The 25,739-nt window shown below is 40.0% G+C and overlaps 2 protein-coding genes across 6 annotated transcripts in view; one reads left to right on the plus strand and one right to left on the minus strand.

Annotated features, from left to right (window-relative positions):
• Nucleotides 1-24,725, minus strand: part of ZFYVE28 (zinc finger FYVE-type containing 28) — a 148,550-nt gene extending 123,825 nt beyond the window's left edge. For all 5 annotated transcript variants that reach the window (XM_057374047.1, XM_057374046.1, XM_057374045.1 and 2 more), the window contains exon 1: nucleotides 24,433-24,725. In XM_057374047.1, the coding sequence (XP_057230030.1) occupies nucleotides 24,433-24,471 (39 nt within the window). In that variant the 5' untranslated portion in view covers nucleotides 24,472-24,725. The remainder of the gene's footprint in view (nucleotides 1-24,432) is intronic.
• A 645-nt stretch (nucleotides 24,726-25,370) lies between these two features.
• Nucleotides 25,371-25,739, plus strand: part of CFAP99 (cilia and flagella associated protein 99) — a 54,508-nt gene continuing 54,139 nt past the window's right edge. Inside the window, exon 1 of the mRNA XM_057374050.1 lies at nucleotides 25,371-25,511. The gene's annotated coding sequence lies outside the window, so the exon portion shown is untranslated. The remainder of the gene's footprint in view (nucleotides 25,512-25,739) is intronic.

Raw genomic sequence — 25,739 nt, forward strand, 5'->3', positions numbered from 1 at the left:
GTGAGGATTTACTCAATATAAGACAGACAAGCTAAATAACTGTTATAAGAATTACTAGACATTTTTTGATGTGCAATAACCTGTTGGTATTACTTTCTCCCAAAAAATGAGAAGACGGGAAACCCTTTTATTTGAACAGGAAAAAAAAAAATTAGAAGGTATTCTTGCTGAGGAAATGATCATTCAGTCTAGGATGGTGACAACTTCATCCATGGAAAGTTCTTCCTCATCCAGTTACAGAAAAAACACACCCTGCCCCCATGAGCAGTACACACCTGTGCGTGATGTGTGAGAGTGCCCAGCCACACATCTCCTYCAGCCCAGGCAATAAATGCTGCAGATATGGGCCACAAAGAGCCCAGCAATAAGAAACCACTGCTGCAATAGTCCAGTCAGGTGTTGAAAAATCTCCCAAGTAGATAGTCCACCTCATGCATACGTCACAACATCTTTATTATTACAAAACCCTAACAATATAATCAATATATGGCTATAGATAAATGTGCACACCTATACAGATGCACATATAAGTTCATAAGCAAAACCACCCAAGAAAGTCACAAGAGAAAGGCATTAATTTGGATGGTTATTTCCGAACAACAAAGTGAAAGGATACCCAGACAAAAATAGCCATGAAAGAGCCGTGCCAGTGGAAAGTACACAATGCCAGGGATCAACCCAACTTCTCAGACTTGGGTGATGCAACAAAAGAGATACTACTCCACTGGAAGAAGTAAATTTCAACAAAAAAGAAGTGGAATTTCCTTTCCTAGGAAACTATTTTTAYTGTCTTTTGACACAAGAAGGGCTAATGAGCACAAAGCAAATCTCTGCACACAATCACCCAGAAGAAAGAAGCAGCACCAGTGAGGTGCTTACAACTATCTGAATTTGCCACSAGTAATCATTTTAGAAGCATTTGCAGCAGTAGAACCATTCAATCAAAAATATGTTCTACCACATTTTCATCTTTTTCCTTCTTTAAGAGAAATACATCCAATTGGCAGAAGGTCACTATTCCTCTCATGAGTCCCAAGATCCAATCTAGAAAGGTCTTGCCTTTTATCACAGAAGCAAAAGCAAAAAAATATTATCTGTGTACCTTGAATCATCTCAGATAAGTACTGATGGTGCTTTACACTGTATTCTTCTTTCTACTTTGGTCTATTTTGAAAAGAAAGCAATTACAATTCTYAGCTGTTTTCACATGATTTCTGGTATAGCCATCATGAATGCCATATTAAATTCTAGGCTACGGAAAAAGTTGCTTTTTCAAGAATGCAATGTTTTGTGATGAAATACAACATTGTAAACTACTATTGATAATTACATTTGCAATTCACAAGCATAAAGTGGAAATGTGKTTTTTTGGTCAAATAATAGTTTTTCACATCCAAGTTTTCTATTGCAATTTAGCCAGAACAGCAAGAACTAATACAGATCAGAGCTGAGCTCTGACAACAGTATTAGCACCTAGTGAATAAAGTACACCATCAGTTGTGCAAAAGCAACTTCATAAAAAATAACAAGCTATGAAGATATACCAAAAATTTSTGTGAATGGTAACAAATGGTACTTATTCAAAAACTTGTTGACTGCACCAAATATTGGAAATTTTCCAAAAGGAAATTCCCAYACTTCTACCCATATAATGGGGTTTTGATTGGTGTTTTGTTTAAGTAAGATTTAGCAGACATTATAATCTCCTATTGTAACTAGAGCACAGTAGAAAGCTAGCTGAGATGCATTACATGCTTCTCTGCATTCTAATGKGAATTTATAATTTCAAAATCAGTTAACAGGTTAAGGAACATTCCTGCTCATTCTTTTCTTGCTTGGTTTCTTCCCCAACCCTCACCCTCCTCTTCTTGCTCTGCAACTTCAGTTTCAGCACAGAGCAATTGCAACATGACTAGAGAGATACGAGGTGCAGGGAAGATAAAAGTACAAGACGGTTTAATAGATGTGAGTAACTTAAGACTCCAAACTGCCTTAGGAACAGAAATCCTTAATAGATCTGGGAAAAAAAAAAACAATACTTGTCCACATAGCAGAACGTCCAACTCATCCCTCTATTCTGAACAACCACGTGAGCATTAGCCAATAAAACATGCTAAACTGGAATTGCTGATGCAAGAGTTCAGCTTCCTTCCACTGGGACACAGGTAAACCAACAGGCAGCTGGTTGGGATGATGTGACCCAGCTCTAGACTGTGCTCAGCAACACAGGCACTCCTCATTTCAGTGCAGCAATGCAGTAATGTCACCTCTGCTCATCTAAAATGACCAGCATTGAACTCAAGGTCCTTGGTACACAAGCAGAAATCTGAGAGATCGCTAACTAACAGAGTTGTAATAGTATCTGCTAAAGAAGCAGAGACAAGCTCTGCAAGGGGCAAACCTCATTCGATGSTCTGTCACAACCTGACACTTCTGCACACGGCATTTTCAGTTCTGATTTAAATAGACTACATATAGATAGCATGTTACGGATTAAAAATTCCACATTGCAACATTTACTATTGTCACACTTCTTTAAGAGTTATACCACACCACAAAACATACTGAAGAACTAAGCTATATTACTAATTTAATTTATAATTTGTTAGGTAAATCCTTAAATTCTTACAGAATAGTGGCTAGTATTGGCTCTGCTAGATAGCAAGGAAGCYTCTGGCAGTTTCTCACAGAAGACACCCCTGTAGACCGCCCCCTGCTACCAAAACCATGCCATGCAAAACCACACCAAACCCTAAAGCTACTGCTGAACAAAGCACAAGACTCTCTTCACAACAAGAAAATGGCAGGTAATAGTTACTGCAAATGAATGATTGGGTCTTCCTGAAGGCTTGGGTCTAATCATTCAGTCACATTATTGCAGCATGTCACTGATGACAGCTGAAAGCTAGAACTAGTGCTGTCCATAAAGGACAGAGAATACCAAAAAGAACCAAGTCAAAAAGCATTAAGAAAAATGAAAAGTGTGCTCACATATCTCAACAAAGCTCATATTTATGTGGGTTTTTTTTTTTTCTTTTTCTATTGAAACCTATTCTGTGAAAAGGGTTCATATCAGTTTTACTCAGAGGTAGGATTTCCCCTTATTCACTAGTACACACTTTGGAAAGGTAGATCGTACTTTCTGGGGTTATGCTGCTCAGGGATTTTTAGAAGRTAAGTCCAAACAAATCATCCAGACTGAGGTTTTAAGAAGCTGCCTTCCAGAGAGCCTGATCATCACCCCTATACACTAGTTAGTGATTTGATGTGACTTACTTACAACAAGCAAAATTTGTTATGAAACCAAACACCAGTGTTCAAGAACTTCAGGCTTCCCATTTTTACAGTCCCATGTAAAAATTCAGCAGTTTCAAAAATGGGCACAACACCAGGTTTAGCTGTTTGCTTAGAAAAAAAAAAGAAAAAGAGCATAGAAGACTTGATGCTGAAGAAGATATTCTACCTTTAAAAAGAAGCTACAAATCCTTTCAATCTGTAAACACCTTATTGTAAACTTATGTGGTGACTCTTAATAGTAACATTTTATGCAGAAAAGCTGTATTGTTTCAGGTGGATTGTCCACAYGCAGGTACCAACAGCAAATACAGACCTTTCTGTAAGCAGCAGAAAACAGTGCACTTTTCAACAGCAGATGCTCTGTCTGAACAACGCAAGGGAGAGATTTTTCCAGCAAAAAGCATGGTCATTCATTGGACAGAATCAGGTATTAGGATGTTTTGCACACTATGTGTACTTCACATGATGCACCTCACTGTGACCAAGACACCTCCACTAGATTATCAGCTATCATTACATTTGCTCCAAGTGCCACTGTGTCTGTGTGCTTGAAAATCCCAGGCATACTGTCCCTGAAACAAGAGAAAAGAAGGTGCAATTTTAGTCCTTTGACATCTTGCATATCTACCTGTAKTGCAGCAAGTTTTTGGGTTTGGAGTCCCAGTCAGTCCTATAATGAAGCATTGYAGATTTTGGTTCCAACACTCAGGAGCTATCAACAAACTTGAAATTTATTTCTCCAAAGAAAAACAGTGAGGAAGAAAATAGATTGCAACCAGAGGATTTATGGCAGTGGAGTGCTGAAGTTTTGGTTTCTGTAATTTAATTACAAAAGTCATCAGGCAGGATGAGAAAGCAGCACACAAATACATTTGCCATAGACTGACCTTATCAACAGGTGACCTTTAACACTGCCCATGTATCAAGACTATGATCCTAACCAGTTATAAAAAATGTGCTGCTTATTGAAACAGACAGAAAACTAGRAAAAAATACACCATTTATGAGTACTCTTTATCTCCATCTGCTGCTCAGCTAAGCATTTAAGAGAATGAATAATTCCAGTATAGACTAGTAGAAATCAGTTTCATGGGAAGTTTAGACATTTACAAACCTTAAATTACCAATTCTACTGTACACTCTTTAAGCAACGTAGTACACAGATTAAAATTTGCTAGATTATGATGTGTACTCAATTCTTACCCACAATAATCTCTTTACCTGGAAACAAGTAGTATTAATACTTATACAATGAACTAGAACAAACGGTTAAAGCCTCACAGAAGAAACCTGTACCCAATTCCCAGCAATCTTTGCTACCTGTACTAATCACAAGTAAAAACAATTCAAGCAAAGATTCATTTATCAAGTTGCTGGAAACACTACAAATACAACAAAAAAAAATTAAAAAAAAAACCCAAGCCCAAACACATCTGACTTTTTTTCAGTGAGGTTATTGCTTTAAAACCCTTGTGTTGATTCATAATGCCTAATGAGAGACTTGTGCAGTTAAAATACTAAAAAGACATTCAAGTTTCTACCTGCTGCATTATAYTTGTTTTAAAACACATCCCTAAAGCCTACTAAAATCTGCAGTTAAAATGCCAAATTGTAAGACTGAAAAAAGTGATTCAAGACTACATTTTCAGCTATGTTTCTAAAAGTTACCTGTTTCCTTGCATTTTCATGCATGTTTGAAGATGTATAATTACTTTCAATAATGCTAACAAGTAAAAATCCATGTAAAAAGTGAGATGTTGCAACTAGAAAATATTTTTGCAATTTATGTATCAACAAGCAGAACATGCAAATTATGTAAGCAAACTGTTGTTAGACATTTAAATGTTTTAATTCTGCAAGTCATGAGAGTTTATAGAGAAATTTTTTCAGACAATTGGTGATGGGCAACAGTGCTTTTCAGCTCAAATTGCACAGTATAGATAGTAAGAAAACAAGAATATGTGATTAAAAGTATTGTTACTTGCTGAACTAGCTCAGACATATTTCATGTTCAGTTGTCAACACACAGAATCACCTCCACTTAAGATGTGCATTCAGTTTTTGTACTAAGTGATTTTATAAATTAATTACTGAATCTAATTTATAATTACTAATTACCTAAGGGGATTTGCATGGGCAATTATTAGARAACACCTTTGAGAATAACTGAAGCTGTTCAGACTCTCTGCCATGGTTTGACAAATCAGTTTCTGCACATCACAGCAACTCTACCTGATGCTATGAAATTACTAAATTGCAAAATACTTCAATTGGCAGCACCAAATCTTCTATGAGCTGTGTCAGGGGTGCCACAGGAACAGAAAAGCTACCAAAAGCTCAGCTGCAGGGCAGGCAGATCACACAATTTTTTATTTTTTTTTTTTTTTAATAAATAAAACATTAATTAGGCAGGCCTAGCTCAAAGGCTTAGCCCAAGTAATACCTCCTAAAAGCCAGGTATAAAATTTTACCTTCAAGTGAAGTGAATAACAGGAGTTCCCTTTAACTTTGTAGAGGACCAGGATATCACTCTGAATAAATATGTATTTTTTCAATTGTTTAACACAACTTAATGTTGATCTAGGGCTAAATTAGTGGCARATCTAGTCTTGCTGGAAGAAAAAARTAGGCCATGACTCCTAAGAAACTGAATTCATTAAGAAGAGCTGATGTGATCRCTTTAAAGCAGTTCAGTAGAAAATTAAACTCATGAACAAGGTAGATAATAGACATTTCTAATGCATAAACAGAACTACATTTACACTAAATTTACTGAAGGTAAAGCAAAAGTCAGCAGCATCCATAGGTATTCAAATTTAGGATGATTATAATCAGATTAATTCGTATCTAAGAGGCAAACTTCTGCATCTTTCAAATGACAAACTGAGGGTTCTGCTTTACCATATTGTTACTTCAAGCTCTAACTCAATTTTAGTGTCTCATTCTTATATTTTGAATTCACTAGTTCTTGAAAAAAAGCTGCTAGAAATAATCACTTAAAACACAAACAYTGGAGATGGGGATACAACAGGGGCTAATCCAATCTTTTTGCATAATTTTCATTATTTTCCAGGGTGGATATTTTACCCTCAAGGTTTACACATTAAACACATGAATGCTAAGTACCATAAAATACTGGTACCAGTACAAGTCCAGGTCACTTTGTTTTTAGGAAAAGGACTAAATTGTGCAAGACGCTTGAYGAGCATTTCTGAAAGTGCCATTTATGTGACATTAATCCACACTGACAATAATCAAAAAGGTCGGTGCAATAGAGTAGCAGAACCTTGCTACCTTTAGCCAAACCACCACAGGCAACGGAAATCAAGACACTGAGGACAAGAAACCCCAGGAGATGCCCAAAAAAAAAATCCTGGTAACTCTTTTAACATACAGCAACTTGATATTCATACTGTAATATAAGCCCAACTAGAGCAATCCCTTTCTTCTGCTGGGGCATGACAAACGAGAACATGATAAATGGTGCCTGACAACCCTATCTTTCTCCAAAAAGCTATTTTGGCTAGTTCTGGTATTAAGAAGAACCTGTCACAAACATTTTTAATTTAATTTAAGATGATGAAAGGACTGGAGCACCACTCCTCCTATGAGAAAAGGCTGAGAGAGCTGSGACTGCTCAGCCTGAAGAAAAGAACAAGGTGTCATCAATGTCTGTAAATATGTAAAGAGAGGGGGCATAGAGGACAGGGAAAGGCTTTTTCCAGAGGGTCCCCGTGTCAGGACAGAGGCAACTGAAACACTGGAGGCTCCCTCTGAAYATAAGGAAACAGTTTTTCACTGTGAGGGTCACTGASCACTGGCACAGCTTGCTCAGAGACATAGTGGAGTCTCCTTCTTTGGAGACACTCAAAAGCCACCTGGAGATGATCCTGGGCAAGATGTGCCCRTTTTAGCAGTGGGGTTGGACCAGTTGATCTCCAGAGATYCCTTCCAACCTCAGCCATTCTGTGATKCTGTAGTKCAGGTGAGGAAAAAAAATCATAWAGTCAGAAAACAAAGCTAATGATCCTTTCTCAAATTTTCTCTGCAGACATGGCAAAATTAACAACAAAATTATACCTGCTAATTTTAATTTGTAGTTAAGTATTATTAAAACAATAAAATATAATATTTTAAAATACAATATTAAAATACAGTATTGCAATACTGGAAAGTTGTTTTCTTTTAGCCATCTAACTAAACAAAAAAGTTACCTTAAATAGCTGCAATATTCTCTAGTTTCTTTAAAAAAAATTAGCCAAAGTGAGAATTTTCTGAAGCAGTAACTGGATTTCACCTTGAGGCAGTTGCTGTCTTTAACAGTATTCTGGCATCAACAACAATTCCATTTACAAAAGCTGTATGAAAACACTCAAGCCATCTTTTGGTAAATCTCACTAAAAAGCTCTTCTAAGAAATCTTTTCTTATTATTCTTGGAAGCCAATATGCCTTTAAAACAATAATTTACCTGGTACTTTTCTCATGAGATAAAAGGACAAAGTTGGAAGAGAAAAACAGATTAAAATAACATGATCATTATTGTCAACATTCTCTAGTGTCAGGCATGGAAGGYTTTTCTTGCAGAAGACAGGACTTTAGGAAAGGTCCAAACTGGAGGAATCCTATGTAGCACATACAAACTCTTAATTGATAGCTATGACACATTTCCATTCTCTGATATCTGTAAAATTTTAAATAAAATAATTTTTATCCAAAACCCAAAAGTACCTCTTACAGAGAATACACTGCTGAAAGCAGATCTGCCAGCTCACTTTAGGAATTCCAAGAGGAGTTTCCACAGAAGCTAGACTTGCAGGAAAGTGACTTGCCCTGCTTAGGAGTCAGCAGAAAGAATAAGAGATGAGCTCTTCTAGGAGAAAAGTCACACTAAAAACTAGCTACAGATGCTACAGACTGTCTCCTGCAGAAGTGTCTTTCACTTCCTAGATGTGGGAAGCAGACAAGCCTCACCAGGCTAAAGTTAGCCTTTGAATAGCTTGGCAATACCTCTTCCCTTAGAAAACGGAGGCAGTGTTCCTCCCTCTCTACTCGTGTAAGTCTACATAACTGCAAATACTCTCAGACTATTTGCAAATGGAGAAGACAGAAAAAGTCAATGTAGTTTTATTTTAAAGCTTTATGGTTTTAGGAAATAAGGCTGCTCAAGGTGTGCTCTACAACAGCAACACAYGGACATGGAACAGGAGACTGGCAGAGGCAGCAGCAGCCCTAGCCAGGCTCTCCTCACAYGCCAACATCTCCAGAGGAACCACCTGCAAACAGGCTCAATTCTTGCATTCTTTCATCAACTCGCAGGTACCTCCTGGAAACCTCTACTACAATAACACACAAGAATAAACAGCTCCACTCTGGATTTGAGCCACTTTCATCATAGAAAGCAAGCCATAACTTTCTCTTCAGAGAAAACCTTCTTGAGAGACTTTGCTAGAAATAGCCTAAAGCCTACCCAACCTCTCATGAAAAGGAAACCTTTCAGGATGCCTCAAATAGATATTTTAGAAGCCAAAGCAAACCAAAACCTAAATCAGCAAATGCAGCTACATTCCAAGTATCCAGAGTCAAAGCTTCTGTGTAAAAAAGCTATTTTCCCAAAAGAATTTTCCCCACCAAAACTGATGATTCCTTATGCTCATCATAAAAAATCCACCCACACCATGCACCCACACATAAACCTGCCAAGAAGACTTAGAATGAAACAGAATCAACACTTTTTCAAGGTGTATGGTCCAATAACTAAGTATCAGTCATTGAACATTGAAAGTTAACTGTCAAAACCTGTCCTTCCTCAAGAAAGGATTGGAGAAAAAAAATCCAATCAGCCTTTTTGTTTTCTGACTTTTTTTTAAATAAAAAGAAAATACATTAACTTCACTGCRTCATTCAACAGCTTTAGTTACAGCATATTTTTCTCTCTCAGATCTTCGTTCATCTGCTTTTGACCTAAGGCAAACTCATTCAATATGGAAGAATGTGAGGTTTTTAATTGTGCTTTGTAAGAAGTTCATGAACCTATAGGCTTGGAAATGTTCATTTCCAGAATATTACAAAAGATTCAATTTCACTGATGAACTTTAATGAGTTGCTGTTGCCAAGAGTAATTCCAATTCTGTCAATCCTCCACCCCCATGCCTGCATACCTGGCTGGCTACCACTCAGTTCTTGGATGACTACAGCTCATCGAGCCTTTCACTGTCAAACTGATTTAATCAGCAAATGTGGGGGGAGAAGCTTTCCAAGGGGCAGGAAGAGGAGTGGGAAAGCGTTCAGATCTCCCTACAAACTTCCAAACTTCTTTCTTCAAGGCTGTCAGCTCACATGTGCTCTAACAAATGCCACAGCCAAAGCTGGGGAAGCAGTGGGAAAGGGGCCAGAAAGGTCACAGTACTATCACAGTGGTTTAGATTGGCATTAGGAATTGGAAGGGAAGTAGATACAAYGGCAGAGGCAATAGGTTGTCCAAAGAGATGGTGAAAAACCATTTTTGSCAAATTTGAAGAACAGGGCAGCAGCGGGCCCTTTTACCAGAGGGGTAACAGCATCCTGGGCTGCAGTAGATAGAGTACAGCCAGGAGAGAAAGGGAGGTAAGCYTGCCTTTCCAGTCAGGACTAGAGAGACATCTGGAGTGCTGGGTCCCATTCTGGACCTCCTAGCAAAGGAACAGCAAGTACATATTGGAGATAGTTTATCTAAGGTTGATGATTCTGGCCTAGAAACATCTGTCACGCTAGGACAGAAGCAGAAGTGTTCAGCCTGGAGAAAGCTCAGGGTGGATCTTATCAATTCATATAAGTATCTGATGGGGAAGATGGCAAGAAGATTCATACAGACTTGCGGTGATACCCCCTGAGAGCAAAAGAAGTAGTAGAAGAAATATGGGAAATTTCATCTGAACATCAAGAAATGCATTTTTACTCTAAAGRTGACTGAGCATTGTCACAGGCTGCCCAGAGAGGTTGTGGAATCTCCATCTTTAGAAGCATTCGAAACTCTTACTAGACTACTGATCCTGAGAAATCAAGGGTCATGGACCAAACAATTTTAATAGGTCCCTTCTAACTCATCCTCTCTTCAGTTCTGTGATTATGCATACCTACAAATCATCTATCACRTACAAAAAGCTATGATATAATAGTATCACCCAATGACAGGGAATTCTACACAGATATAGAGCATTCCCATGTGTTTCATTAGTTATTACAATATCCTGAATGAATCCTTTAAACATACTGAAGGAACACCCGAGAAGGCTTGACATGATCCTGGTACGAGCAGTATGACTGATTTAATATGACATTACAGACAAAAATTAAATAACTGTTGTACATTAAGAAGAGCAATTACCTATGAAAACAAATCACATGTTCGTGGCTCAACTGCGCAGTCTCACATGCTTACAACACTCTTGTGCAACCTATTGTAGATCAAACTAAGGAGCTTCAGGCTGTTCAACAGCAAAACAGAAGAAAGGCAGACATTTGCAACAAGGTCACAGCATTGGAAATACATTTGGTCACATGCTTTCCCAACCTGACCTGAACCAATATCCCAGCAYGACACCAGCAATTAGCCTGCTGCTAAACATGGAGCTGTGACACAACTCGTGGGTTACCAAATCCTGGAAACTTGAGATCACAAGGCAGTAAACTGGCAGTTCAAAAGGGAATACTTCTGAAGCTTTTCTCCCCAATTTGTTAAATAGCATTATAACTTGCCTGTCACACAGATCTACTTCTCACACCATTCCCACTGGACATGGTGTTCTTTATCTTTCAGTCTGAACTTCAGTGAACCTACAGGAACTGCTGAGAGTTTTCAGGAGAGGTGTAGTAGGATAACAGATATAAAAGGTCTACAATATTCTAATTATTTTCGCTAAGGATCTATTGTTGTACTTTGATAGGCCCGGAAAACAGCATAAAGCATCTGGATACTTTTCTTTTTTGAATATTCATTCCATTAATCTATCACCAGTAATGTACAAAGCTCATCTAAATATTATTATGAGGCTGCAGAGGGTGCTCCAACATCGCTTAATAGACAGTTTCTATTCAATCTCCATATTCCTCAGCAAATCCTTCAGTGAATTTTCAGTAACAATTGGAATTTGGAAATAATTCTAAAGGCCGGTTAAGAGTAGACTTCCCTTACTACCTTGTTTCATCCACAGAGAAAATTGATATGAATCACAAAAAAATGTTCCTCCCCCTACCAACAGAAGGTGTTATCAGTGAAAATAACATCAGGAAGGCAGCCACTCTCCATCACRTTGCCTTTTTCCTGAACCTAAATGCTCTACATAGATCTAATGGACTGGGGAGCTGGGAGAGCAGGCACACAGATATGAAACCACATTATGTATTATCATCCTCCATATTGCTTTTAAGTTGCTTAAGCAAATAACCTCCCTAGGAGCAGCTTCTGCTGCTTTAAGAGTTGCTCCTCAAAACCAGCAAAACTTTCAGCTCTTCCTGTGACCACTCAATACTATTATGAAGTGGTGCAGTGCCTCTCAGTACAGAATGCAGTGACTTGTGTAGTGCTGCTTGCTTTACTGGAGAGGTGGGGGCAGGAATCTTCAGAGTACCTCTACTTGCACATTCCATATCTTACTTTTCTATTTAGCTGTGCAGAAGTTTTACTTGCTACCTTTCAGATAAGCAAAGTACAGGTGGAAAAAAAAAAAAAAATCTTCTTTTCCTTAAAATTAACAAGGATTTGTATTCTCCTCTCTCTTACTTTTTTTTTTAATCTCATTACAGTAGGTACACAGTGAAAAATATTACAGTATCTGACAATACCATCATTTTAAGATATTAATTCAGAGCCAGCTGATGAAAACTAAATAGAGGAGATGCTTTTAAAGCATTAACTTTTTTTTTTAATGTTGAAATAGTGTAATTAGCTGATCTTTCACTCTACAGGCTCCAAGCCCAAATTAGCAAGTTTTAGGTTTGACAACTCCTAAATGGAACTTGAAATAGAGAGCAGATATGCCAAATGAACTATAGAGCATTCACCAAATACCTTCAGAGCTCTTTCTGGAAAGAACAGCTAYCTCACAGCACCACAGTTCCAGAATGAAAACCCTGCCTTTTATATAGCTCAGTTTTGCCTTGCTGCTTTGCAGAGGTTTGCTTCCACACATGCTATCTGTCACTGCAAGATTGCTTGCATTAACATTTTATACAAGGTCTGCACCTTAATGGCACCTAAAAATAACTTTGGGTGAGCCTGWTTTATGCTAAAGAATTGAATCAGAAGTCCAACTCTCAGTCCCGAATGACTTCACCTGGGTTTCAGACTGGCCTCTGCWTTACGAAAGAGCAATCAAATAGGTGCAGTTTGGGTTAGGTTTCATTTTACCAAAATTTGTATTATTAACAGAACATAAGAGACAAGCACTAAAGACATCGAAGATGCAACTCCATGGTTGGTATAAGATAATACAAAATACATCCTTACACCAAAGGAGGARTTCGTGCTGCCCCTCTCCCCAGTTAAGCTAATAACTGAGTCAGCAAAATTATATAAACAAAGCAAGGAAGTTTCCATCTGTCCTGGAAAGATGATCCAATGCAAGACACAGCTACATCGTTTCCAATACCAGCATCAGGGAGTTAAGATAGGAGCACATGGCTGCAAGCTGAAAAATGAGCTGAGCACCAGCAGCATTTCTGCATTTTCTGTACTGCCCTGGTTGACTTAAAATTCCCAAGGGGAGTGCACAAAGATTTTTGGTAGGAATCAGGTATCCTGGACACCAGAGGCAGGCGAATATGTCTCTCTTTGCTCTGAAGGGATCACTATTGCCCTAATACACTTGACCATATCTTAACTTTACAGAAGATTTAGGACATTGCAATAGGAAAGTTGCCTAACAAGCAGTAATAGAAAGGAGTCATAAACAGTGTGTAGTAACAGAGTTCAAATAACCAGACTGTGAGACTGAGTAACTAAAATCCACATCCTTAGTTTGCAATGAATAGCTTCAAAGGTTAAGACTAGTCATTACTGATAAAATTTTTATCCAACACTGTAAAACCTATATACATCACAGGTACCWGCATTTAGCATCTAATTCCCATTTYACTATGCAGCACTTAGCACATGAGCAACTTKATTTCACACAAAGCAAACAAAATATAACATCTGGAAGTAAAAGACCCCACCTCCATTGAGCACTCACAACCTCCAAATTACAGAAACATTTCAGTGGAAGGAAACCTTTTTTTTTCCCCTCAGAAGCTTTGCAAGTCCACATACACCAGTGATGCTACCACGAGGGGGAGATGAGAAAGACAGAACTGACTGGAGGGATGGTTAGTGAAGCATCATTTTAACCATGACTAATTAACAGTTGAAAATCACCATTACCTATCCCCCATATGTTCTCATTTGTAAGCAAGAGTTGGACACTAAATCTAAACATATGGCAACAGTAAGYAGCACTCCAATCTTTGAATAGCAAAGTACATACAATCTGGTCCATTGCTTCAGCTGYAAAATGATATTGCAGAGTAACCTACAAGGAAAAATAATCTCATAGAAAGCAGTGGAGAGAAAGAAGTAGCAAATGAAGAATAAAATAGTTGAGAAACCACCAAATTAAGCTTTTCTGGCTAGTTTGGCTATTGACCTATATTCAGGGCACCAAATAACCTCTTCTCATCTTCATGCCTCAGTCCCCCATTTCAGAGATAGGAAGAATGAGTATTTGTATTTGAAAGATGCACAGATGATACACAAGTTTTGGATCACACACAACAGGCAGATATATATAGACAGAGAAGTAACTATAAAAAGAGCTGGAACCAACCTCACAACGTTTCACTGTTTGACCTGACTGATAACAAATTACTCTGGGCTTAAGCAAAAATTGTGCATAGCTTTCTTACAGTAAAACTAATGTTTCCAGGAGAAAGGTTGTCACCTATTAACTCTTCAGGATTAATCATGAAGTATTCTTTATGACAGCCCTACACAGTTTATGATTTCTCACGAAGCATGAATTTCTATCAGACACATTTTTCTCTAAATTAATCAAAAAGCTTATTATGCGCTGATCAAGTCAAATGAAATTATACAATAGACAACCTCTTTGTTTCATGCAGGAAACAAAAGCAATGAGGCACCTTCAGTTCACCAACACTGATTTGTTCACATCAGAACAATGGATTATATATCCATGAAGACTAATATATATATATTTCACCAAGAAATTAATAGAAAATTTCTGATTCAAAACAAAACATGGTTTTAATTTTTTGACACTGAAAAGCGTATAATGTCCTTTTAAAGATTCATTCATTTTTGAAAGAACTGCATCCCAGTTCTGTATCTAAAAATACTTCAAAATTCAAAGATAAGAGYTATTTTAAAATTAATTGGTTTATTSTAACAACTATACACAGGACTGTCTACTAAAAAAGTGACAAATAGTAAGTCTCAAATTTCAATAGAAAAAAAAATAAACTGGAAAACCGTTTCAATTTAAGGCTAAGGCTTCCTGAAAGAAACTAATTGTCAGAGGAAACAGTGTGACCAATTCATTGAGAAAATATAATTTTAAAAATAACTGGACAAAAAGATTAAAAGTGTCAGTGCAATACAGGCTCTAAAATAAAGATAAATGCCTAAATGCCCAACAGGAAGCCTTGCTTTCTTGTCTCTTCTAGTGAGAGAAGTGAAGAAAAAAAAAGCCAACTGCCTTTCTACTTCAGTCCCTCTCTCCTACTGTCACCACTACTATCAAGTCTAGTATTTGTCAAGTATCCTGACTGAAATCAAGAAGGAGAAAAAAAATGCAGGTTTGCAATTATGCACAAAACCTCACCAAAAATCTAGGTGGAAGAAATGTTAGGGAAACAGAAGGCATTGCATACAATTAACAAACTTCAGGACACAAAGGTATGATATAGCCTAGGAAAAAACAAACTAAAAAGAAAATAAAAATTTTAAAACAAACATAACAACAAAGCAAGCAAAAAGACAAACACAAAAACTAGTCTTACTGAAAATGAGGATACTTGCTGTGGGTATAATATTTCCTTCAAATAGACTCAGTCAACTGCTTCAACAAAACCGTTAGCAAAGAAACTATTAAAATACAGTAAAACTATCAAAAATGTCCTTYCATGAAATAGTTCCAAAACACCACCACCTGAAATACCTGAAACTAGATTCTCCAACGTGAGCACATCAGTTTTCAACCACCTCAATATAAAAAACAAAAGTATTAGCCAAATTAACAATTAACACCAGCGAGCACCTGTCAGTGCACAATATGCACTTTTTAACATAAGGCCTCTTCCAGTCATTTGCTGCTGATCATGACAACTTCCTTATGCTCAACTTCACACAAGAAAAAAAGGAAGATGGCTGTGCAGTGCACAGAAAGATCATTCCTCAAAAGAACTCACTGCTACCTATGGTCTTTTCAAAGTAAACCTTTAGATCCAGCCAAACTCACCGCCATGAACATTCGTATCAAAGAGAAACAGACTTACAGAAAAATCAGTGCAAAACTAACACATCTTTACAACCACACAAACAAGGCATATGAGTACACTTGCAAAAAAAACACCCATGGCACCACATGTCCTTACAGGACCTCATGTATCCATATAACCACCATTCATCACCAAGGGACACAGAAAAACTGACTTGCCATTCCCACTTCATCTCTCACGCCTCAGTGAGGACCTGCAAGATTCCTTAAAACAGAAAGCAAAATAAATCATGGGTTTCAGATAAGATTTGAAGGCCCTATGTATTTTTGCCTGTGTCTTCCATCATATTAACTCTTCCTTATTTTATAAGGGCTTACATCCATCTTGYACCATAACATGACATAAATTCCACCAAGATGTTTTTGTAAGGCTGTGGACTAGCTCAGGGGTACTGGTCCAGCTTTACAAAACATACTTAGAAAAAAACATTAAAAGTTTAGCAATGCAGACACTCTTTATATATGCATCTTGAAAATAATGTAAAAAGAAGTTAAAAAGTGCTTTGAGAGGATTTGGAGGGCTTTACAGAAGAATGTTTTCACTTGTATGGCAAGAGCACAAACTTCAACAACTGGACCATGACAGTAAGGTAAAATTTCTGTCTGGAGATYGGTACTTGCAGAAGGAGAATTAGAGAAAAAGACATTAATATAAGAGCCCAGACCATTGCTTAACAACTTCATTAGATGACAAGCATCCGTAAACCATTTATAGACAAACAAGCAAGACTCCTTTCAAGCTCAGYTCCTTTCTTGGCAGGAAACAATAACCTGAAAAAAACTGGGTGTTTGAGCATCTGATGAACTTCAGAATGTCAGGAAATGTTTCCTACATTAAAAGGTCTACAAAGGAAGGTGAGAATTAGAAGAATGCAAAGCAGAAATGCAGAACACCCTGGGCAGCCGGTTAGTTTGGCTTCAGCCACCTATAATTCTCAGAGATCAAAGTGCCACTTGATGGCAGGAATTAACACATTCCAGCATAAACATCACCCTAATTTAAATTAACCTGTGCTCCATTTCAAAATAAAGAGCAGGTATTTTGAAAGAGTAGGAGAGTCATCCCTCTCTTTTTCCTCTCTCAAACTRTTTTTCTTACATTTCCACGCCAAGCCTTTTCTTCAACACCATCTTCTTCACATGTCTCCTCCAGTTTCTTTTTCCCCATTTGCTTCCCTTTCCATTCATTCACCCAGAATGGTGCATCCACTACTGATGTGATGCCCACTCTTAAATTATTCATTCTGAACGACTACCAAGTATGAGTAAAGACCRTACAAGAGAAGAAAATCAAGCTTATGGTCTAGCAAGACTGAGCAAAGTAGAGGCAAAATTCAGTTCCCGCTGATCAGCTTTTCYGGGCATCTTATTCCTAAACAGCACCAAAAGTGGTAACAGTAAGGGAAGAGAAGGTGGTGAATGTAGAGGGATCAGAGGAAGAAGCACCATYTATGGGATCAGAAAGGTCAAGAGGAATTGTCAGAGCAGAGGCCTGACTAGTAATGGAAAAAGGCCATTGACTGCTGGAGCGACAAGCAGCAAAAATCCTACAGCCATTAGGGTACAACAGAAACACAGAGACAGAATGTAGTAAGTCTGACCCACATCATCAAAATAAATAAGGGCAAGACTTTCCAGTTACACCAGTAAGGTATACTGAGACAGGAATGCTTTATATTTCAGTTGCCCAAATATTCTATCTCCCAAAACCCCTCACTCTTTGCTATATCCTAAATCTAGACYTGTAGAAAATGCATTACAACTTTTGTCACCCACCTGTTTTCAAGTAGCAGGCAGCTGACACTGCCTCAAAGAAAAACTGKATCCTATTACACTGAGCTGTCCACCAGACACAGGCTAAGTGCTTTGCTTTAGCTGACTTAGGGACAGCTCRAGTTTATAGGATTCAAGAGCCTCAGCTAGCATGGAATGCAGGAGTTCACTTCCTGAGTGTAWGCAAGGGGCATATGGCCATTACACCAGTGATCCCAGCTTGTCATTTGAGATATAATAAATRGCTGGAATATTGTGTACTTTCAAGATGAAAACAAAAACCCATTTGAGAACAGGTAAGACAGACTCCAATTTAGCATCATACTCCAGTAAAACAACCAACCTGGAGAAACTTGCTCTTTCACATGCACTATGAAGGTGGGTCGCCCTTCAAATGTCAGCCAAATAAACATACACAGCCTTCAATTAATTTATTTTTAACACCATTATTTAAAAATAGTTTTACTGAATTAATTTAAGTCAATGTTGCCAGCATGACTGCCAGGAAAGTAGATCATGATAACTATTAAAGCAGTTAAATGAAGCACATCAACAGCATTTGCACTGTTTATTTTTTAGTTCAGTAGGAAAATATTCTTCTGTGGTCCAATGCTGAGGACATTGTTAAAGGGAAGTTTTTGTCATTCCTCTAGAATAACATAGGAAGAATGCACTGTGATTTCTAAGSAGTAATTTTTTTTCTAAATTCCGTGGGACAGGAGAGCAACAGAATTAAACATCCAAATCAGACTGCCAACAGAAAGACCAGAAGATAAGTCTGCAGGACAAGAGACACATTAGGTCACCACTGGCTGTTTAAAAAAGTTTCTAAAGAAAACTCACTCGAATCAAACCCAGCTTTAAGCACTGAGAAGCCAGTAGTCTTTATGGCGACCACAGAATAAAAGAATTGGAAAATTGTTAGTCATTTAAAAGAAACAACTTCATGAGCTTTTGAATTACAAGAGCACAATATATAGCTGAACAAACTCCTATGTTGCAGACTATCATAAATTTTAAAAAAGAGCCCAGAGGAAATATCAGTTTCTATTCATCTCATCTTTGTCCCTAGGCATCTGCTACAGGACAGAGAAAGAGATAACCAGCAGACATCACACCAGGCTCCATGGACCTTTGATCTGATGTACTATGACTCTGCTCACAGCAATCCACATCAAAAATAATTTCACAAAGTACAAATACATTTCACATCTGAGTAATTAAAAACAAATAAGCAATTTTCTTAGACAATTGGATCAGTGACCTCCTTCCCTTTTTCAGCTACAGGTAAACCMGGGCTAAGAAACAATCTGACTGCAGGTAATTGTCTTCATTTAACTGCAGTGGTACAATAAATCAGCAAAGAATTATTAGTTCCCACACTTGTTTTCAAACCACTAGATGGTGCTTCTAAAATGAAGCAATTCAGTATGCAAAACTCTGAATAATGCATGATGATTTATAAGTTGCCTTCCTCRGGATTGTTATCAATAACACTGATTAATGTAGTTAAATAACTGCAGCCTCTGATCAGAGAGGGGCAACAAGAATAATTACACAGACAAGYGAGATCAAAGAGCTGATCATTAAAACAATGACTTCTCAAAAATCCAGTAACAGCTGTTTTCTCTAGTAAGAAAAACTCCTCMATCTTCTGTCTTGGAAAGTCATTAGTTGCTAATATAAATATTTCATTAAATAATAAATTTTGTTCACAAACTGCTGTGCCCAAAGGCTTTGAATACTGTATAGCACTAGTCAAACGAAAGTAAGTTACAAATGCCATTTACCTCTTCTTTCACTCTTCAGTGTAAGACATTTTTCCCAAGAATAAACTCACTCTAATTCTCTTCTGTGAACAGCAAATCTTTCACTTKTAACGTTTAGAAATCACAGCTAAAATAAGACGCTAGTTCCTTTCCATCCACCACTGGTAAACTATCCTCCATTTTTTCATTCACTCCGCCAAAACTAGTATCAATAGTTGCTTGGCCATTCCAGCAGCTTCGTCCTTTTTCATTCCTGACCATTTCCATCCATTAAAATGCTGCTTAAAATAATTCACTGTCTTCCTGCATCTCATTCTACTGGCCCAATTTTAAAAATGCTTTTTGCATTATGTTAAGCACAGTTGGCTGTACTTTTTTACTACTTTCYATTCTTCTAACAAACTTCTATTCATATTAAAAAACCCTTTTTCTACTTAAAACCTTTCCTATGAAAAATCCTCCAAACGTGTTTCTTCTCTTACTGTTAAAAACCCAAAACAAGTATTTACAACTTTTTCCTATTGCATTTCCCATCTTTTACTTTTTGGAATCAGCTCTGCCACTAAGCAACCCTGACAACACTGCTGAGAAATACTACTTTATGTGAAGTTTTTGATGTTCAACATTCACCTTGGACTCTTTTTTTTAAACACTTTTCCTTGTGCAAAGTAATATAGAACCTCCTAGAGGTTATTTGGCCATTTTTGAATTTTGCCACAGGCTCTCACTTTTTTACTTTAGGTGATTGCTCCAGATTCCTAGGCATACGCTCTTCATCTTACTTGCTTGAGATCTTGTTTCAAGATATCCATTTACTATCTATTCAGCCTTTTTTTTTTTTTTAATTAGCATACCTATTTGCTGTTCCAAGTCCTTTAATAATTATTATTAGCAACAATTATTACTAACTATGGCTTACTTTCATTGAAACACAGCCAAAAATATCCTTTAAAAAGGCACTATATGCAAACACAGAAACAAGACTTCTCCAAGTACCTGCCATTCCACTTATCCCTAAATGGTATTGCTGATMACAGAGCACCACTGCAGACACACATTAACAGGCAGCAAGAGCCTCTTGAAGATCTATCTGCTAATCCAGCAGAAAGTAATTATCAGATTTAAGAAACCAATAAAYAATATTTCAGAGCAAACACACAGGAAGAAAGTAACTACAATTCTCAGCATCTCAAGCACTCCAGGGRGAAAAGATGCACAGCCTCTGAAGGGTGTGAAAAAGCTGAGTACCCACTTGTCAGTAAGTGTTCGCTCCAAGCTACAAGTTGGGGCCATTTCCGGAAATCCATCTTCACATCCCCATGTGAGTTAGGCAGCCTTTTATTTACAACAGGAACTCAGGGCACAGCTGCACTTTGGTCAGTCTTGGAGGAGAGGGGTGTTAAAAAACACACCTACAAAACCTCCAGACTTCATGCATACTTTGTAAATATATTTTAACTGGGGCAAGGCATTCACAAAGAAATATCTTTACTACCAACTACTATGAATTTTGACTGAATACTGAAACACAAGAAATTCTTCAACCTCAACTGCTAGAAGTTTGATCGACTATGTGAAAGAAACTAGGAGCAAATAATTCAGAGATATAAACACAAAATAAGCAATATTTTAAAATAAAAATAGGAAAAATAAACACACACCAAAGATGTTTTAGTCTGTTATGCTAAACAGATCAAAACCATATTCAAGTTGTGGTTAGAGACAGACTTTTTTCCCATCATACACCAAACAGCTTTCAAAATATCAATAAACATGAGCTCAATTCAAAACAGGTACCCCTGTAAGATAGTTACCCACGCATTTTTCAAGCTACTCTCCAGATTTAAGCAGTGGCATTCACAGAAATTATTCTGAATTCCTTGGATATCAAATGCATTTGAAAACTCTGCAAAACCAGTCCAGTTTCATATTTCTGCYGGACGCTCAGATCTGCCTGGGAGCAGGTTCTGACCGGACACCTGTGGAATGCTCCAGCAGCAGACGGTACAAGATAAGAATTTCCCCGAAGTGGCMGGGAACATTTCTATTGTATCTGTGCATATAGACAAATATCTTGATTTAGAAGGTATCTTTCTTTTTCTCAGGAAGGTGGTAGTGCCTGGGAAGCCTGCAGAGTCCTGAGGTCAAACAGAATAACTATTGTTCCACAACATGCTGCAATTCAAGAACATTAGTACTTCAAATCATCCCTCTGCAAAAGCGTTCAAAAGCAAAAACCAGCCTCCCTCCAAACACTTAATGCATTGAATCCACACTCCCCAAAAGCAAAACACGTATTACAGACAACACTTTAAAAATTAAACAATTGATGTCACACAGGAGGCTGAAAACAAAATCTTGTCTCTGCTCTGTCTCCAATACATCAGTTAAAAGTCTGCCTCCTAGCAGCTCYACAGATCACGTCACTGCTATTTATTTCATTCTCTGGTTACCTCTACCACTGGCATTTGATCCAGTTTATTAAAATCTGGCATATCAGCATACCTGAAGAAYAGAGCTGGACAGGAAGAGCACTAACTGAACAAGGATCTAGGGAAGTTGTGCTGTTCTCGTGACATGCTCACAACATTAGTCAAGACTTTCCACTTCCTACACCCACATTTCTCTCCCATTCTTGGTATGTTCAAATAGATGCAGCAGTTACCAAGTAAATATCCTTGCCTTGATGCAGTAATTGATAATTATCCTAAGAGTTTTGTGATTCYACCTTGTTATGCACTCTGTTCTATTCCATTTCCTTGTCTCCACCATTTAAAAAGATTAAGATGAATTAATTAACATATTTCGGAGCTGTGTTTTTTCAGGGATGAATTATGAAATAGTTCCCCTAGGATTAAGCTAAAGCACATATTGAGGTTTCTGAGCAGGCCGTACAGTGAAATTTGCTGCACTCTGATGTCATCCCACTCCTCACCTTCAAAAGTATATCTGAATGGCTATCAAAGCTCTGGGCCACTGCTATCAAAACCTGCTGCCATGCAGTCTTAATATATAGCAGAAGCAGCATTCCCCACCACTAGCAGTAAAAGGAGCAAAACCTAACTGATAAAATGTACCTGGGGCCCACAGTACCTAACAGAGGGTTATAAGRTAAGTCCTGAGTGCTGAGAGCCTCCACCAGAATAAATATTCAAGAAAGTCATCTTCAAAATGCATATATATTGATAGGCATTCAAAACAAAATGCATTATATCCAAAACAGACCCTGGAACCCATTGACCTTATGGCAAGGAATCCTTGCAAACCCCTTGCAATAGGAAAGCAAGCAGTATAACCAGGAAAGGGAGAGTCTCTATATGTGAGATCCTGTGTCCCACCTTCTATAAAAGAAGTGCTATTTAAACTTCGATGTACTTAATAACACGATCCACACCCATTCAACAGGCACACCAGGAAAAATGCCTTTTTCTGAAGCTCTAACAATTCTCCAGCAACCCATTCTGAATACCAGAACAAAAATAATGTTGTAAGCTACTGAAACTATAAAAACTGTAGGCAAAGAAGGTATAAATATACAACAAAAAGCAGTGGTGCTGGTTTTAAACTAAAAGCAGTAAGTGTTCCTGATTTATGAGGTCCAGTGTCATGCAACAGGCTTGAAAAGTTCCTTCACCACAGAGAAGTCCCACAGAACTATAAGCAGAGATTGAATACAGACCCTGAATACCAAACACACACCATATAACAAAAAGACGGTACATTAAAAAGCAAATTTTATCACAAAAAGATGAAATCTCCATTACAAAGAAAAACAGTGTGACATCTAATGAGCTTTGGTTAAAAAAAAATAGTGACAAAAAGCTATATTCCCTCTATATCAAAAGCTAAATTTCTTCTGCATGTAACATTACTAGTATTTCTTTTCATTCATTATSTGTTCTTCTCTTAGTTTTTTCTTTGTATAAAACACATAGAAAGACCAAAATTTCATGACAGTTCCATATAAGTTGTTGCTGTATTTTCAGTTGCTAAATCTCTACGTTACCTTCCTGGCAGCTGCTGGCTGCAGTATCTGACAAGTATGTGTTCTTCAGCAATACTCAAGAGTTATGACTATATGCAAAATCCATAAAGCCAACATAATACGAACTTTTATTTTGCAGCATCACCTCGGCTTTTTTTTTTTYTTTTACAGCAACACACTGGCAATAACTCAGCCAAAWGAACCGAGGACATGGAAGGTTTACAAACTGAGACTCAACACTATTACTGATATTAACGCATAGGAAAAACCGGGTGATAGTGACCAACAGGAACCAAAATTAAATCAAATACTTCAGAAAGTGAGTAACTATACTCACTGCTGCGATATAGGAACAAGAAAAAGATGCTATAGATGTTCAAAACCAGTAATGTCCTTGATTTAAGATACGAACATCACATGCGAGACAAGATCACTCTCCAGACAGTTGTTACTTAACTCGTGCCAGAAGATGAAAATTTCATTGCAAAGCAAACTGCGATTCTTGGATTCCTTCCAAGAATTTCAAAGCGAGAAGGGCACAAAATACACACCTACAGAGCACCATCCAATAAATCTCTTAACTTAGAAAGTTCCCAGGTGCACACACACAGCGTTAACAGCACAACGGAGCGCCCGAACATCTCCCCGGCTCCGGGCTCCGCGCAGCCCGCAGCGCAGCCGGGAGCGCTGCCCGGGCACGGCTGCTCAGAGCCGCCAGCTGCGCAGCCCCTCCGCGGTGCCGGGCAGAGCCCCAAGCCCGCCCCGAGCCGCGCTCCCCCGGCTCGGAGCAGCCCCGCGGCTCCCGCTCTGCTTTGTCATCCCCCGCCGCAGCGGGCGACGCGCTCCGCGCCGCCGGAGCCGCTCCCGCAGCCGCGCTCCGACCGCGTCCGCCGGGACTCGCGCGAGCGCCCGCGGGCTCCGCTCTCCCCTCAYGGCATCTCCCGGTGGCGGGACCGGCGCGGAGCGACCCGCGGCTGCGCGCCGGGATCCGCCGGGATCCGCGTCCCGACTTCCATCCGCGGGGTGAGGGTGACCCCGGAGAGACGCGCCGGGCAGCGGCGGCTCCTCGCAACTTGCCTTGGGTTTGTACAGCCACTTTCTGAACCTGTTCATCATCACCGCGGCCGCTGACACCCCGCTGCCGCCGCCGCTGCCACGGGGGCTGCCGGCTCCCCACCCGCGCCGCTCAGAGGACCGGGGCGAGCCGTCTCCCTCGCTGRGAGGATTCGCCGGGTTGCGTTCTCCTCCCACTCCGCCGCGTTCTCCTCCCGCGGAGCGGCCGCCGGCGCTCCCGTCAGCGCAGGGACCGTCCGGCGGCTCCGCGCGCTCCGCGCCGCCCCGACCGCCCCCAAAACATTGCGCGGCCGGCGGCAGCGCCACCSCACCGCACATGCGCGACACCGCCCCCGCGCCCGCCCCTCCTCGCCCAATCGGGTGAGGCCAGGGGCGGGGCCGCGCAGTCGCCCCGCCCACCCGGCTGCTTATTTGCGTAACACGCGGAGGGGGCGGGAAGACTGCGCGCAGCTCAGGCCACGCCCAGGAGAGCGCCGTGGCGCAGTGGATGCCGGGAGTTGTAGTTTTCTCGCGGGCCGCGGGGCGCGCGTCCACTCGGGGATCGCAGGCTCTGCCTGTGCCCGCCAGCGCTGACTGCGCCCCGGCAACTGGCGGGTCACCGAYCGCTGGCTGCCCGTGAGCGGAAACATCGGGGAGGTGCGCAACGAGCTCCTTGGCAACGGCCGCAAACAACCGCCGCCATCTTTCTTCTCTGCGCGTGTAGTTCCGCGTCCCTAGTGGCGCCTTTTCGCAACACTGAGGCTGTCTCGAGGCAGAACTACAGCTCCCAGCAGCCCCCGCGGCCCTTGGAAACGGCGCGCGCTGGTTCCCTGAGGGCGGAGGCACCGCGCCGGGACACGGACGGCCCGTGCCGGGAGGGGCAGCCGGGAACGGGATCGGGAGCGCTGGGAACAGCCAGGAACGGGACCGGGAGCGCTGGGAACAGCCAGGAACGGGACCGGGAACTCTGGGAACAGCCAGGAACGGGACCGGGAGCGCTGGGAACAGCCAGGAACGGGACCGGGAGCGCTGGGAACAGCCAGGGACGGGACCGGGAGCGGCGGGGACAGCCAAGAACGGGACTGGGAGCGGCAGATGTGGCCGTACGTGACACCTCCGCAAAGAAAGCCGTGTGCAATTCCTGATGCGTGAAAGTGGCGGGTGCCCTGGGCAGCCGCGTAATTCCTTCGCTCATTTGTTTTCATATTATGGAATCACAGAATGGTTTGGTTTGGAAGGAACCTTAAAGTCCATCTATTTCCAGTGCCCCTGCCTTGGGCAGGGACACCTTGTACCAGGTTTCTCAGAGCCCCGTCCGAACTGGCCTTGGA

Source organism: Malurus melanocephalus, unplaced genomic scaffold (genome assembly GCF_030028575.1).
Source record: "Malurus melanocephalus ecotype Western Australia unplaced genomic scaffold, MMel_1.1 scaffold_214, whole genome shotgun sequence".
NCBI lineage: Eukaryota > Metazoa > Chordata > Aves > Passeriformes > Maluridae > Malurus > Malurus melanocephalus.